This window comes from Mesoplodon mirus, assembly GCF_964341445.2.
Source record: "Mesoplodon mirus genome assembly, chromosome: 7".
Classification (NCBI taxonomy): Eukaryota; Metazoa; Chordata; class Mammalia; order Artiodactyla; family Ziphiidae; genus Mesoplodon; species Mesoplodon mirus.
In genome coordinates this window covers 129,630,598-129,647,730 of record NC_138983.1, presented here as the reverse complement: position 1 = coordinate 129,647,730, position 17,133 = coordinate 129,630,598, and the positions used below count along the sequence as shown (strand labels likewise).

Here is a 17,133-nt window from a genome sequence, read left to right as displayed (position 1 = left end):
TTGGTGTGAAAGGGGAAAGGTTGGGGGGAGGGATAAATTAGGAGGTTGAGATTAACATGTACACACTACTATATATAAAATAGATAATCAACAAGGACCTACTGTATAGCACAGGGAACTCTATTCAATACACTGTAATACTCTATATGGGAAAAGAATCGAAAAAGAATAGATACACGTGTATGTGTAACTGAATCACTTTGCTGTACACCTGAAACTAACACAACATTGTAAATCAGCTATACTCCAATATAAAACAAAATTTTTTTTTAATTTGGTGTGAAAAAGCATTTTATATATTGTGTTTGTATGGCAGCTATTTTGTGGTTAATTTCAAATGATTATCTCAGAATCCTTTCTTTTTTTTTTTTTTTTTTTTTTTTTTGCTGTACGCGGGCCTCTCACTGCTGTGGCCTCTCCCGTTGCGGAGCACAGGCTCCGGACACACAGGCTCCGCGGCCATGGCCCGCGGGCCCAGCCGCTCCGCGGCATGTGGGATCCTCCGGGATCGGGGCACGAACCCGTGTCCCCTGCATCGGCAGGCGGACTCTCAACCACTGCGCCACCAGGGAAGCCCAGAATCCTTTCTTAAATAGATCATATTGAAAAAGTTCTGCCTTAACGAGTGGTAAGCCATTTCCCCAAGAGGCCATAACAGAGACCTCTTAGCCATAAAATATACAATTTATATAGTAACTGTTGGCTAATTTCTGTGCCTGCATTTAGCGCTCCGGGTGGGTTAGTGGGTTTCTATTTCTTTTCTTCAAAGTTGTTATGGACAAGCAGTGAGGCAACCTGCTTGCCCAAGAATTAAGACTACATAACCCAGGCCTACACATTGCACGGCAGTGCCACACAGAAACTGCAGGCTCACTAGTGGTCAGAGTGGGCACCCGGGCGCAGCGGGACACTATTCAATTTCCTGGCCTGTCTGTTGTCTATTTTCCTGAACAGCAGACATGGGAAATGCTCTGGGTGCAGGCCAAAGCATTTGCATTTACCACAGTTGACTGGATCTTCATCAGAACCGTCTTGGCAATCCATGTCACCGTCACACGCCCACCGCTGGGGGATGCAGTGCCCGTTGTGACACTGGAAGTTGGAGGCCTCACAGGTGTGATAGATGGCTGCCAGAGAAAGAGAAGAGAGAAATGGTCAAGACGTCCCTCACCTCCGTGCTCCCATCACCATCAGGGGCCAAGTGGAGAGAAGGCTTGTACTAGATCACAGGTATGACCTGGGGCTGCCCTTAAGGTGGAATGCAGCCTCCTGAATGGGCAACAGCTTGAGGCTCTGAGTTTATCAGTGTTACAAGCACAGATATACATGTTAAAAAATCAGTCACTTTCAAAACAACTTATGAGGTAAGAAGTATTCCCCCTTTTACAGATGAGGAACAGGCTTAGGATACTAAGAAGCTCGCCCACATTCTCAAAGATAATGAAGTAATAGTACCAGGGCTGTCCAAATCCAAAGCCTGTGCTTTCTCCACTCTACCTGGCTACTTTATCTTCTCACTCATCCAGATTCTGCAGGATAAGGACAGGCAGTGTGTGCTCAGGGGACTGGGTTCTAAAGTTGGTCCCCACTGTGTGGAGGCCTCAATTTCATCATCTATATTCCTATCTAAGGACCCCTGTAAGTTCTGAAAGGCCATGATTTTATAATTCTAAATAAACCGCCCAATTTCAAATGTGGAAAACCTCAGGTCTGAAGAGAATAAAAGATGTACCCAAAATCTAACTTTCTGGACAGTTGAGAGAGACATCTACCAGCCAATAATACGTGGCATTCTCTACAGTCATTAAAAGAAAAAAAAAAGAAAAGAAAAAAAAGGCAAGTGAAACAGAGCCACTGTTATAAATTAACAGGTTCATCTGTATACATGGGCTGAGGCCACCTGGAAGTCGTTTAGAAAACATCCCAAAGCCTCGGTCAAAGACTATTTCAAATGCATAATATCTGCCTCAACCCCAACCAACACTACTAAGCGCCTTCTGCATCAGAGTTCCCTTTCCTCCTCTGACACAGAGAGCAGTTTGTGTCTGTTTGTTGCTGAAATCCAGGGTTGGCCTTGTTTACAACTGGCATAAAATAATATAACCAAGACAGACGGGCTCTCTTGGTTTAACTGTGTGGACAGGACGTTCTAGCAACAGAAGGAGGCAAAACAAACAAAAGTGGGTTGTTGAGTGCACACCATAGTTATTTATTCAATCGAGATGGTTGGTAATAGTGACTCAAGTGTTGGGAAAATGGGCTTCCAATGCCCTCTAGAATTTCTACTGCCTTTGAGGCTATTTTTTTTGCAATAGTCTGAAATACAAAGCACCTGATTTTTCAAACCACTTTACAACAAACGGTTGTCCATCATCTGTTGACTTATCTCCTCAAAGACCAAGGCTATATCCGGTAGCATGCAAATAAGTCTACAGGAAGTTTCAATATTTTACAGCCTTTGGCAGTCAGAATCCATTAAACATCTTTTAAAAATATACTTATCTCTGATAAGAGGAATAAGTGTATCATGCATGTTACATGAGCTTTGCCCCAGTAACAGCCATTGCCTGGAATACTTCTGACTTACTGGTTTTACAAATCTGACAGCCCTTTAAAAAATTCCTCACCAAAGCCTTGCTCGCTTTCATAAAAGATACTGTCGCCTAAACTCATTGCCGTACCGATGTACTTGTTATTATTCAGCCTATGCATTTCAATTCCAGTTGAAAACAATTTCAGAGCGTTAATGAAGTTTCCAAATGACAATTCTGGGAGGCATGTTTGAGATCTCCAGGTTCCATCACAGATGCTGAGCCAAGAAAGACTAATTAATTTGCACCATTTCATTCAAGTGGCCAGGTAGGGCTGGAATGCTTAACATACTCTCTTTTTCTGAATTTTTCTGTCTTCTGAGTAACTTACTAGCTCTCGGACATTGAGTGTCTGATGAATGATACATGCCCAATCGATAATATTTTTTAATTACAAGGATGAAAGAGATGGACTTTAATACAGACTAAAGAATTTGGGGAAGGTGAAGAATCCTTTGCATAGCAGGATTCATTGTGACTCTTAGAAAGGCTAATGGGGCAAATGATCATGAAATTAGAATACCAGGGTTTCTAATAGAGGCCATTATCCTCCTACCTATTCTGACTTGGGCAGATCTCTCCTGACTCAGCAAGACCCGTGGTGACACCTGATCAAAAGCATTAGCCAAATAAAAGTGGGGCAGAAGAGATGAATTAATTACTGTGACAACAAAACCACTGCCTTATTATAAAGCACTGGACTGTTAGGAAATGAAAGAGGAAAAGGAAATGCTAATATCAACACAACTTGAATGATTAATAATGTAAAAAAATAACACAAAGCATAAAGAAAAGCGCACTGAAAAATAAAAGGCAGAATTTGAAAAAGAATCAAAGAGAGGGACTTCCCTGGTGGCGCAGTGGTTAAGAATCCACCTGTCAATGCAGGGGACGTGGGTTCAATCCCTGGTCCAGGAAGATCCCACACGCCGTGGAGAAACTAAGCCCATATGCCACTACTGAGCCTGTGCTCTAGAACCCACAAGCCACAACTACTGAGCCCGTGTGCCATAACTACTGAAGCCCACATGCCTAGAGCCCATGCTCCACAACAGAGAGAAGCCACTGCTGTGAGAAGCCTGCGCACCACAACAAAGAGTAGCTCCCACTCACCGCAACTAGAGAAAGCCCGGCGCAGCAAAGAAGACCCAATGCAGCAATCAATCAATCAATCAATAATAAATAAATAAATAAATAAATAAATGATAACTAATAATAAATAAATAATAAATTAATTAATAAATACATAAATAAATTTAAAGCACACATATAGTACACCAAAAATTATATACACAAAAAAGAACCAAACTGAAATTCTAGGTATAAAGAAACATAGCCATGGAAATAAAAAGCTCAGTGGGTGTGTGAAACAGTAGATTAGATCCAGCTGAAAAGAGAACTGTTGAACTGGAAGAGAAATCTGAGGAAGTAACTTAGAGTCTAGCACAGAGTCATAAGGAGACAGCAAATATGAAAACCAGAGGCATGAACACCAGAATGAGACAGTCCAGCAAATGGCTGATAGTTGCTGCTGAAGACAAGAGTAGACAAAGTAGCAAACAGATACAGCTGAAAAGATAGTGGCTGTGATTTCCCAGAATTGATGAAAAATGTAAATCCTCAGATTTTAGAAGGAAAACAAACAGGATAAATAAAAATACTCCCACACCTAGGTAGGTGAAACTGAATAACAAACAAACAAAATGCAAAAAACCTAGAGACTACTGGAGAGAAAAGAATGTCAGACTGTTGTCTGAACAGATAATCTGAGAGGAGAATTTAAATCAGTACAAAACAGGCCAGAAAGAAAGGGACTAATTCCATCAAAATACGTAGGGAAAATTACTACAAATCTAGAAACCCAGATCCATCTGAATTCAGTTTTGAGATCAAAATAAAGACATGTTTCTATAAACAAAAACTTAAAGTTTACTACTCACAGACTCCTGCTACAAGAAACACCGAAGGATGTGCACAGAAAGGAAGCATTAGGTACAAGAAGCAGAAGTGGTAGACAGGTAGGTACCTATAAATAAGTTTGGTTACTAAAAAATAATAATGATGACTAATTTTAGGATTTTTAAAGCATAAAACTAAAATACGGAGTATTTCGTGTTTTAAAATACTAAATATATACGAAGTATGTCAGTATTGAAACTGTGGTCAGAGACTAGAATCAAAGCAGGTCTAGGGGAGGGGAAAGATATTAGGAATACACATAAGATGTCTAGAGCAACAGCTAAAAGAACAGAAATGAAACGTTTACATTCAAAATCAATGCGGGGAGTGGGGCGGGGGGGAGGGATAAAGGAAACTCAATTCCATGGAAAGCAAAACAGTGGGAGGGGAAAAGCCAAGAAAATGCCCGGCACAGACCATGCATGAGAGCTGAGGCCCACAGGAAGTCAGTCGACCCATTTTCTTTGGCTCTGCAGGTGACTTAATTTACTAGGCCAGGAAATGAAGTAACCCGCCACACATCAGAATGCGCTCACATCTGACCCCCGACTATTCTGAGATGACAGACAAGGAGAATCATCTTTAAAAGGTTTGGAAGCACAGCCATTGGAACAAGGCTGCCGTTGTGGTGCAAGCACTCTACACTTCCCCAGGTGTGTAGCCCTGCCAGAGAAAACCAGAGATAAAACGAGGAGTCTGCGACAAGCCCACCCACAGAAATGAAGTTGTTTATTCTTTGTGGAGGATCAACACATGCACCTAAAACACAAGTTTGACTAACGTGCTTGTGCTGACAAGATGTTCAGTCTCCTTCAATACCGCAATTTACAAACGGAAATGCCCAGGTGCACCCCTCTAATTTATTAACCAACTATCTCCCCAACTCAAAGCTTCCGAACAGCACTCATATGCTTCCTGGGTTGATGGCAGTTCCTTTGCAGACCTCGGTTTTTCCTCCTTCTGCAGGCCAGGCTTATACACGGAGAGAAGCAATCGCCTGCAGTCCTTCCAGAAGCAGAGGCACAGACACCAAGACTGCGCCAGAAAAGATACGGGGGGCGGGGGGGGGAACGTTTACAAGGGGGTGGAATCTGGTAACATCACAGATCAGCCTGTGTGATGTACCTGGCCTCTGAGGAGCTCCGTTTACTCCTTAAAGGCACGTAAGGTCACCTCTAAAGTAAAATGAATGGAGAGTTACAGTTGTGCACAAATACCCAATCAACAGAGGTTCTCTGAACTGGGCACTGGGAGAATATAAAGGAGTAAAAGATCATTTCTGCCCTTCACAAACCAAATCTAAAGCAAAGCATAACACACTGATATGTAAGTGTGGGACATGATAACAGATCTACTTTTTATTTGCTTTTACAAATTAGGAGGCATGCTTTGAGCTCCCGGATGCTGGGCGGTGTGTAAGAACTGCTGGGGTACTGTGGGGGAAAGAGAGATTAAGACACGGGACTTAAGGGATTTAATTCGCGAGAGTGAAGATCCATTCACAGTGGATGGCAAAGTGAAGCCTGAATGACCAGATCTCCCCTCGCCACAAAAGGGTTAAAGAAAACATCTTTACCTCCATCACTGGAGGGGTTTAGGGTAGAACTGAATGATAATTTCTAGAGGAGGTTGCAGAGAAAATTCACTCATCAGAAGCGGGCTTTGTTTTCCTGCCTCCAACTTCCCCAACTCCTTGCTGTCCCCGAGTCCACCATGATGTATACGGCCCTCGTTCATTCATTCATTCACAAAAAACAGTGGAGTGAACATGAGTGAACTTAACACCCAACAGAAGAATTACAACATTACTTCTACCTTACACCACCCAGGCTTCCTCTCATATTCTAATGTTGTTCCCAAATTTATTTTCAATAAAATCTTACCCAAAACAGGTGCAAGCACAATTTAAGCTTTCACTGTTTAGGGAACCCCTTGATGCTGCATTCCAAAACATGAGCTAGTTCAATGTTACTCAATGTATGGTCCCCAGACCAGGGGTCAGTCTGTAAACTCTGTTACTGGTCCTAAGGAAATAAGCTTGAGCCAAAATGTAAATCAACTCTATCACTCAGGAGACTGTTCAGCTGAACATTTTTTCATGGCAAGACCTTCTCAATGAAGGAAGCAGAGAGTTGGTTAAATTTTCGGCACAAGCTTATCAAAGACCAGCTCTTTGAGAAGCACTGATCTCGTTGGTTCCTCAGGTCCATTTCTTACAGCCTAGATTCTGCGATCACGTAGGGCTGCAATGTTACCCAGCACGTGAGCAGGTAAGCGCTGCTCAGGGAGTCCAGGGAATACTGACCAGTACAGTTGGCTTCGTCAGACCAGTCCCTGCAGTCGTTGTCCCCGTCACACACCCAGGAGGAGCGGATGCACATGCCGGAGCTGCAACTGTATTCGTCAATCCGGCACTGGTGCATTTCTGCAGGTGAGACCACAGACAAGGATCTGAGCACAAACGCTTGCCCGGAATTCTGTCTCTGAGGTCAAAGCTCCTAAGGGTTAGAGATGCACCCAACATCCCTGTTATCGCTGATGATCCAGAATGCGTGCACGAAGACTTTAACCAGGGATAGGAAGTCCTCGAGGATGGTGCCCAAGTACAGTTGGCTCTCTGGATATTCAGGTTTTGCATCCACAGATTTAGCCAACTGTGCAATATGGACCATGTGTACGATCCATGGTTGGTTGGATCTGTGGATGCGGAATCCATGGATATGGAGGGCCGCCTACGGGACTTGAGCATCTGTGGATTCTGGAACCCATGGTGGGTCCTGGAACTGATACCCTGTGGATACCCAGGGATGACTGTAGTGCACTACAAATGGGGCACAGGTGTGCTGAGATCCTGACACCTCACACTCTGGCCACCAGTCGCCTCTAGGCAACAGCGGCCTTGGCCATTTATCTTGGTGCACTTTACAAATATCATTTTCTACGCTTCCTATGTTGGGAAGAAGGTTGAGAAGCAATGCTCTGGCTGCCCAGAAAGCCAGATTTTCAAGAAACAGACTTCCAGAGACAGAGCCTGTGGTTTCAGAACAGGAGTAATGAGAAGGCCCCGTGTGCTGATCAATGTGAGATGCTCAGCTCAGGGAAAGAGAGATCAGTGCTGAGCTCCCAAAACAGAAAAGCTGGTGACTTCCTGTGGGCAGAGCTCCTGGGATGCCGGCCGGTGGGCTGTCTCAAGAAGGGTGGGGGCCGGAGACAAATGAACCAGGGCAGTCTGGCCGGGACAGGAGGGGCAACTACACTGACAGCATCTTTTGTAGGCCCTGGGGCTACTAACAAAACGGAATTTCCCCATGGAATTGTGAAGATTCTAGGAAAGCAGGAGTAGCCACGCCCGGGGGCCTGGGGTGGCTGCCACAGTGAGAGAGGTTGATGGTGAACTGGGGAGCAGATATTCATGAGGAAACAGTCTGGAGACTCACGAAGAGGACCTGGATCTGAGGTAGGGACCACCTGAGACCTTGAGGTGGACTCAGGTGCAGCAGCGTGAATGGACCATGAACAGAGAATCTGAGGGACGGACACCGTTTAATGGTCCAACATGTGTCCAGCGAGTGGGTGAGAGGACACATTAGAAACAGATAACCACGTGGCGCTTCCTCCCGACGAGAGCAAAACTGGCTGCACATGTTAACCCTCTGAGTGCAGAGGGGGACGTGGGAGGAATGAAGGGAAAACACTGCAAACCCCAAGGACTGTTTCCTGGAACTTCGTATTCTTACAAAGACGAAGGAAAATTACGTAACCACTCCCCCCCAGAGATGTGCTCTGAGATCCAGGCTAGGATCATTTCCCCCACTCTCCTTATTTGAGTCCCAGTGAGTCAAAGCCCCCATTCGTGATGATGCAGGCCCCGTCCAGAAGTACGCGCATAGCTGGACTGGACCTGCCCCCGTGTACAGGCAGGGAGCCCATGGGGCCTCACGGAACCCTCGCAGCGGCGGGGTCAGCATCCGGCCCCCACAGGCGCTCCCCTCCAGGCTGGGGCACTCTGTGTATTGTTCCCTCCCGTGACAGTCAGCAGCTACGGGTTTGGTACCCAGAGCCCATCAACTAAGGGCTCGTGAAACTGACAGGGGAGGATTATGCAAGAAGAAGGGAGTGGGAAACACAGTCCCAGTTTCCTTTTCTGACACAAACTAACTGTGTCTCCTTGAATAAGCCCCCTGACCTCTATGGACCTCAGGTGTTTCATCTGGAAATCAAAAGGACTGAACTAGAGAATTCCCACCACTCCTTCAATTCCAACACACTATTTTCCTAAATAAAAATTTCCATTCAGAAAACAGATGCTCAAACAACGTTTGTACCATCCACGGACTTCTAACAGGGTTTACTGAATTAGATCAGTTAAAAAAAAAAAAAAGTTCACCAAGGTATAGCTCTGAGCCTTCAGGAGGCTAACATCATAGCTGCCCAGAGGTGTGCGTGGGCTAAGGCTGTACAGCTGTTAATAACTGCCTGAATTCATTTAGAAATCTTCCTAATTCTCACACTCATGCGTACAGCATCTCTGCAAGGAAGCAGCGTCCATCACTTCATGAATGAATCAATCCTACCATGTGAATGGAGGTGGCCATGCAGCTGATGTCATAAATCCCACAATGGCTTTCAGAAATCCTCCATTTCCAACCCGTCCCATGAGCCAGGGTGCTGCCCCCTCTGGAAGAGGATTCCTGGACAGCACGTCCCCTTACCACAGTGACTTTCATCGCTATTGTCGCCACAGTCATCCTCAAGGTCACATTTGTAGGAGAGTGGGATACAGGTCCCAGACTCCTGGCAGCGGAACTGTGTGTCCAGATCACAGATGGTAGTAGCTAGGATGGGAAAGAGAGACGACATGCTCATTAGGTCCAGTCAACTCTCCCCAAATACAAACATCCCACTGGAAAGCCAACTGAAAAAGAGAAGGAAGCAGATTTTAATTGTAATATGAATTTCAACAACAGAATTGAAACCTAGACTTACAGAAAAAATAAACTGCATGAGAACCTGAAATTTACAACCAAGGGAGATAAGGGCCTATCCTTCCATGGACGGCTTCCAGATCCGAACAGGGCTGGGAAGACTGAGAAACCGTCACTGAGCTACGAGACAGCATGACGCGTTACATCAGGGGTCCCTGGTACCGGTCCGTGGCCTGTTAGGAGCCGGGCCTCACAGCAGGAGGTGAGCAGTGGGTGAGCGAGTGAAGCTTCATCTGTATTTACAGCCGCTCCCCATCGCTCGCATTACCGCCCGAGCTCCGCCTCCTGTCAGATCAGCGGTGGCATTCGATTCTCACAGGAGCGTGAACCCTACTGTGAACTAGGCGTGAGAGGGATCTAGGCTGCTCGCTCCTTATGAGAACCTAATGCCTGATGATCTGAGGTGGAGCTGAGGTGCTGAGGCTAGCGCTGGGGAGCGGCTGCAAATACAGATGATCGTTAGCAGAGAGGTCTGACTGCACAGAGACCATAATCAATCAGTGCGCTTGAATCACCCCGAAACCAGCCCCCCGTCCATGGAAAAATTGTCTTCCACGAAACTGGTCCCTGGTGCAAAAAGGTTGGGGACCGCTCCACTAGATAACCTCCTAAGATCCCCTCAGAAGTGATGGTGTCTTCCTAAATAAATGGCAGACATACCTTCATCTGGAAAACTACCATTACGAGGCCCGGTTTTACACACGAAGCTGGCTCCGCACCGTACAGAGGACAGAGGGAGGGTGAGGTCAAATTCTGCGGCAGGAACAGGGGCCCTGCAGTCAGGCGAGACAGGGCTTCAAAGCCTGGCCCTGGCTCCTCCTCTAGCAATGAAGTTTAACCTTCCCGAGCCTCCGTTTCCTCCACAGCAAAAGGAAGAGAAGGTAAAGTGGGCAAGTGCTTGTGATGACAGACACCAAGACCTGACAGGGGTCTTAATTCCACCAGCCACAACTTACTTCACCCAACCCCCCTGGGCTTCCGTTCCCGCTACTGTAAAGTGGAGATAATACCTACCCTCCTGGCATTATTATGAAGGTCCATGAGAAAACGAGTTTGGGACCAGCACCCATCCTTAGGATGTGAATATAATGGGCTCTAAACAAATGTCACTTCTCCTCCCATCCTTCCTCTCGCCCTTCTGCCTCAGAATGTGAACATAATTCCATTTCTCTCCCCCTTCTAAACAGAAATTATCTGGGTTTAAGCATAAGCCCTAGAACCTTCTAGAAAAGGCTTTGGGAAAGAAGGCTGCTCCAAGAGCAGCCAATCCGCAAGGAATGACGTGATAGAACAGGATCCTGGGATGAGGGCGGGCAGTATCAGGAAGTGAGAGGCGGGCGGCAACCCTGCAGTCAGATGTGCCCGGACGCTCTTATTTGCGGCTCCGCTTCTTCTCCGTAATTGAGTTCATGGTGGGAGGCAAGGGATGAAGGCAGAAATGACAAGACTGCAGGGGATTCACGTCAAAACCCCCAGCGGCTGACAGCCACCCAGGGCAGGAGCCTGCCGAAGAGGAAGGGGGATCTGCCCACAGCATCCCTCCCACGGCTGCCTTTGTTGCCACGCCTCTCCTCTTCCCTGGCAGCTGACGGGATGCCGCGTTTAACTTCCAGACAGCATTGCCCAGCCACGGCCTGTCCCCTCCTTCAGCCCTGCCCAGGAACAGGGTGCCTGCCCCCTCCTCCTTGATAAGGGAGACCCTCAGGAAGGCTCAGATGAGCACCACCCTCCTGGCTCCCAGGCTCCACATTTCATACCCTGCACCCCTCACCTCCTCACCTCTGCCACATCGGACTAGTCCAGGACCCGAGCCGCAGGGAATTGCAAGAAAGCAGAGCAGAAAGCAAGTCTCAGGGGCTCGGGAGGGTCAATCCCAGCTGACATTTGCACCAAACCAGGAGGAGCGCAGAGCCAGCTGCATACTTCACTCCGAGGAGAAGCTTAAACTCTGCATGGAAACCTGTGAGGCCACAGCTCAGGGGCTGTGGGGAAGGAGATGGAGGAAGGTCTTCCTGGCAAAACACTGAACCAGTATGAGACCCCAGCTCGTCTATCTAGTAGAAACCAAAGCCCAGGAACCCAAGGAGGAATCCCGAGCTACTGGACACGAGGTCACCTAGTTTACAGCTCTCTGCTTCAGCTACGCCTCATTACGTCAGGGCAGTTTTCTCACAATGTGTTAATTCTAAGAAGTGTCTCCTCGCCCACCCTCTTCCGTAACAAACTCCTTTGCAGAATCTGCTCCAGTGATGTTAATATCAATTAATGTTTGTAAGGGGCTTTGGCTATTCCCTCACAAATATCACACCTTCCTGAGACCCTGGTAGGTACAGGAGGTTTGATCAGTGTCCCTTTTGCAGAAAAGAAAAACACTCGGAGAGGCTAGTGCTCTCCTAAATCTGTTGGTAAGCTCCTCTCCCTCCGTGTGAAAGGCAGCCACCGAAACCAAGGAAAAATGATTAAGGTCTGGTAATAACCTCCTATGAGCCAGAAAAGGCAGTACATAGGATTGCAGGGCCCAGATGAGTTAACGAGTTGACTGTTTCTGAAGTTGCTTTCTGGGAGGAGGGGCATAGGAACAGGCGCGTGCTCTACAGACGGCTGGTAAACTATCTTCGCCAGAGGCAAGGTGGGTACACAGAGACGGGACACACCCATTAATCTGCCCTTATAGCACAAAATGATAAACGAGCTTCTGGATTTCCAAAGGCAGAATATCTGAAAGAGAAGCCTTCAGACTGGTCTCTGGCTTCCCTGCTCTGGCCTTTCTCCCACCTCATTCATTCTGCCCGCATCTTTATCTTTCCAAAGGCAAAATCTTATCCTGTCATTTCAACAGTTCCAAACTGTTCTTCTGATAAAGTCCAAAGGTCCTTGCTACTCTGGGCCCCAGGCACCAGTCCACCCTCCCCTTACCCCATGGCTCCCACTCAAGTTCTCAATAACCCACGCTGCTTTCCTGCTCATGCAGCACACACTGGCCTCAGGGCTTTCGTCCATGCTGCTCCCTTGCCCGGAATTTTCCTCCCTCTACCTCTGCTTGGTTCACCTGTGCCCACCCTTTCTAAGGACCTCCCCAAGTCTGATGGGGGCACCCTTCCTGAAGCTCATGGCACTGTCCCATCACAGCACTCATGGCTCGAATATACCTGGCTGGTTACTTCTCTGACCCCCTTCAGACTGTAAACTCTGTGTCCACTTTGATCACCAGTTTATCCCCAGGCCTATCATGGAGCCTGGAACACATGGTCCTCAATAAACACGTGTTGAGTGAACGGGTGAATACATTACTGACTGACCCCTCCTTAGGAGATGATGTCAAAGCTACTAAAAATTAACTGAAGAAAGATGGCCAACTTTGCGGTAAATAGATTATCCATTATAAGTAGTTATTTGTTTGTCCTTAAACCTTGCTAAACAGAATCACATACTTTCATAGTTGGACCTTAGAAATTACATAGTCCAAAGATGACATCTACATGCACACATACCAATGTTCCCACAACCCAGGCCAAAGCTGGCATCACCAATTAGAACAACCTCTCCTGAGCCTGGCAGGTAGCCGGCACCAACTGATTGGAGGTAACAAGATAAAGCCTGTTTCCCATCTCCGAAAAGGCTAAACATTAAATTTATAAATCAAGGACTATCACCTGGTCACCTGCCCCAGGTCACCAGCTCTATTCACAGTGGAAGAGCCACAGTCAGAGCCCAGACTGCCTGACTCCCAAATCAGCTAAGTTCCAACCATGCGATGCTTATTTGTAAATCTCTTGCAATGAGTAGCTAGCTTACTTAAGTGGGTTTGCTTTAATTAATAATAAATATCTAATACGGAAATGTGTTTTCTCCAGCCGCTTAAATGGGCATCACTGATCATGGGGGCCCCAGACTGCAGGCCCCACCCAGGAGGTGCTGACCAGCCTTCCGAGTAATGGGAAATGCCTATCATCCCCAAAACTCGGCCAAGCGGGGACTCACGGCAGTTTCTCTCGTCGCTCATGTCCCCGCAGTCGTTGTCAAAATCACACCACCAGATGCTGTTGATACAGTTCCCGTTGCTGCACCGATACTGGTTACGGAGACAGGTGTTCTCTGGCCACGGGGGGGAGACAGAGGAGGAAACGAAACCAGTATCATTCTTCCTGCTGGACCACGAGGCTTTCTCTTGTGAGTGTCCATTGGTCTTACTCCAATAACATGCCTTAGACGGCAAAGGGGAAGGGAGATGCCGCACACACGTGCTCGCCGGGAAGCAAGCATCCAAGGAGGCTCCCTTCTCTCCTCTTTTAATTAAAATTGGAGAAGAGGCAGCTAGGAGCGTCAGAGGGGGTTACGATGATGAAAAAGGAGAGGGATGGTGCCAGGTGGGTCTAGTGGATACGGTGGGTCTAGTATCAATGTTATAAAATACTAATTTCACAAGGAACTCCTTAAGGGACTGTGTACAAAGATCCAAACATATATTCAGTGTATCTATATAGTTTATACATACTATGGTCATATATATTCACATATATTCCATTTATTAACGAGGAGGGTTATGGAGATTTGCTTTTACATATTCTTGAGGATTTTTTTTCTACCCCATGACTTCTTCAAAGCAAGCAGTTACAATTCCTGACACAGAAAAAAATGCACTGTTTAGTCGACTGGGTCGAGAACACGTGATGACCGGCCTCCTGTTTGGATAACCAAAGGCATTCTGACAGGGATACAGAGAGGCCCTCTTCTTCCGCTGCTGGAATTCAGTGTTAACTCCATTTCTTTCCAAACAACTTTAAGATGATGTCGAGAGGCTGAAAGAGAGTCTCCTGTGTCTTAGAAGAAAAGGTTCATTTTCTTTCCGTTTGTATTTCTTAAGAGAGCCCAGAAGGCCACTTTGGGTAAACGGAAAAACTAGACAGGAAAGAAAGATTTAGCAGGTTTTCAGGGGGAAAATGTTAGAATCCGTGTTGAAAGGGGGAGTGGAACGAGGCTGCTGCAGCCGCTTGGCCGGGGCTTGGGAGGAAAGACTGGAAGTCCTCTGCAATATTGGTTGGAAAGTTCAGACGTTTCCAGGTTGGCAGGGGGCGGGGGGCAGGGGGGCGGGAAGCTGCTGGATGAGATGTGGTGAACTCTGAAGGAGTCCAACCAGTCCCTTGCCCAAGTCAGGGTGGTCCGACTTATGGAAGCAGGAGAAGCTGGAGAAGATAGATGTGGGGCGTGGATGAGAAGAGGAAGAGGTGGTAAAAAAAAAAAAAAGAAAGGGGCACTCAGAGGAAAGCCTGAATCTCCCGACATTAATCCTAAAAGCAGCTCTTATTTTTTTTATTGATTGATTGATTGATTGATTGATTGATTGTGGTATGTGGGCCTCTCACTGTTGTGGCCTCTTCCGTTGCAGAGCACAGGCTCCGGACGCACAGGCCCAGCGGCCATGGCTCACGGGCCCAGCGGCTCCGCAGCATGTGGGATCTTCCCAGACCAGGGGCACGAACCCGTTTCCCCTGCATCGGCAGGCGGACTCTCAACCACTGCGCCACCAGGGAAGCCCAAGCTCTTATTTTTAAAAGAACAGCACGGGCCTGTTCTGGATGAGGACTGAGGGATCACGGGCCTTGGAACCTGAACCAGGATGTCTGTATCTAGGGGGGTTTAATTTCTACCTTGGGCATTTTTTTTTTTTTTTTTTGCGGTACGCGGGCCTCTCACTGTTGCAGCCTCTCCCATTGCGGAGCACAGGCTCCGGACGCGCAGGCTCAGCGGCCATGGCTCACGGGCCCAGCCGCTCCGCGGCATGTGGGATCTTCCCGGACCGGAGCACGAACCCGTGTCCCCTGCATCGGCAGGCGGACTCTCAACCACTGCGCCACCAGGGAAGCCCATCTCCCTTGGGCATTTTTAATAACCCCAAACATGAGTGCATCGAGGACACCCGGAGCGGGGACAGAAGGGAAGGGGGATGGTGGGAAAAGGGACGCACCTTCTTTGACACACGTGTGGTTCTTCAGCTGATAGCCGTGAGGACACTCACACATCAGGTCCCCGGACGGGAGGGTGCTGCCGGACACACCCTCTGGACACCTGCAGCTCCTAGTGTTGTTGGCCTTGGGCAGACACAGCAGGCTGCACGGCCTGGACGTACAGGTGGTGCTTCCTGGAAAGGAGACAGATGGCGGTGGCCAGGTGAGTAAACACCAGGGTGCACCAACGCAGGCCTGAGACCCAGGGCGACCTCCTCCTTTTACAGACCCAGCAACACGAAGCTCAGGAAGAGAAAGAAGTGGCGAGGGTGAGCCGGGCCCCGGCTGGATCAGATGGCCCCGGAACCAAGCCAGGCACCCACTGGTCCTCCTCGGAATCTGAAATCAGGATGCTGAGACACGACAGGGTAGGTGGGGAGCTGGATCCGGGAGGAGAGTCATGCCCCATGGGTGGCACAGGTGCTGCAGGGCAAGCCAAAACCTGTACAAGTCAGAGCCGTGCAGTTAAGATCAGTCTGCAGCGTCAGGAGGATGAAGCCAACTTATGGAGAGAAGAAAGGATGACACCGGGACGAGGGAAGAGGGAGGGGCAGGGAGGACGGCTTTGCCAGGCCCAGCCCCAGTCCCCACTGGCGCACCTGCACCTCCTATATTGGGTTCCTTCCTAACCCCTTCATTCTTTCCACAGCACTTTTTACTTGAGTTAGCTTGAGTGAGTTTACTACACCTTGTGACCCCAAAGCCCTTAGTTAGAACATACACCTGAGAAACGACAGGGCTCAGACAAAAATCTGGGCCTACCCTTCTCAATTCCTTTGTGCCAGGGCACAGCTGCTGAGCTCAATGAGGAACCAACCAGAGACCCATTAGGCAATAAATCCACATGCAATGAACCCACAGAAGGACCAGTTACTGTTGATCTAGCCCACTATTTCCAATCTTTTCTCTGGTTCCGCTTTCCAAAGAGAGTGTCAGCTAGAGTCCATACAATCCTCCACTGCACTCTCAAGGGAGGACTTCTGTGGATGGACAGTGATGGAAAAGGTGTTTTCTACCATCCACGTCTTTCTGGGAAGGAGAGAGAGGACCCATAACCATTTCCTAACAACTGAAAATATGATGCAACTCTAAAGCGACGTGAAAGCCATGTAAATTAAGACATGTATTTCTTCCTTTTGCCTGTGACTACGCATCACCAAAACTGGGAAAAATAAACATAAATGCTTCGATAAAACTCAACTGATAAAGATTCTTCAGCTGTGCCATCTCACGGACAGAGAACCCCACCAGAAACAAATCCAAGTGACCGGTTTCCAGCCAGCCAAGATCTGAGCTATGCCACGCCTCTGCTGGCCTCTGGTTGGGAAACAGGGTTCATTAATGACAATCAGTACTCGGATGATGACACACTCAGAAGCCTTGGATGTGTTGGCACCTCATCGGTGTTTAACTGGTATTACACATACAAATAAACCCCCCCATGCTACAGCAACAGTATTGCTTTCATGCTAAGGATCCAAGAGCATAAGGCATTACCAAGTAGATAAAATACACACATCCACAGGGGAAGATCTGCAGGATGAAGCATTCAAAAGGGGTTTGCAAATGACTCCATCAACCTATAGGCTGGAT

General features: G+C 47.6%; 1 protein-coding gene across 2 annotated transcripts in view; it reads right to left on the bottom strand.

Annotated features, from left to right (window-relative positions):
• SORL1 (sortilin related receptor 1) overlaps positions 1–17,133 on the bottom strand; it is a gene marked incomplete at its 3' end in the record, with an annotated part of 162,909 nt that overhangs the window by 46,230 nt on the left and 99,546 nt on the right. For both annotated transcript variants that reach the window (XM_082626509.1, XM_082626508.1), the window contains exons 22-26: positions 15,501–15,674; positions 13,517–13,630; positions 9,263–9,385; positions 6,856–6,975; positions 1,002–1,127 (exon numbers count right to left, since the gene is read on the bottom strand). In XM_082626509.1, the coding sequence (XP_082482635.1) occupies positions 1,002–1,127; positions 6,856–6,975; positions 9,263–9,385; positions 13,517–13,630; positions 15,501–15,674 (657 nt within the window). The remainder of the gene's footprint in view (positions 1–1,001; positions 1,128–6,855; positions 6,976–9,262; positions 9,386–13,516; positions 13,631–15,500; positions 15,675–17,133) is intronic.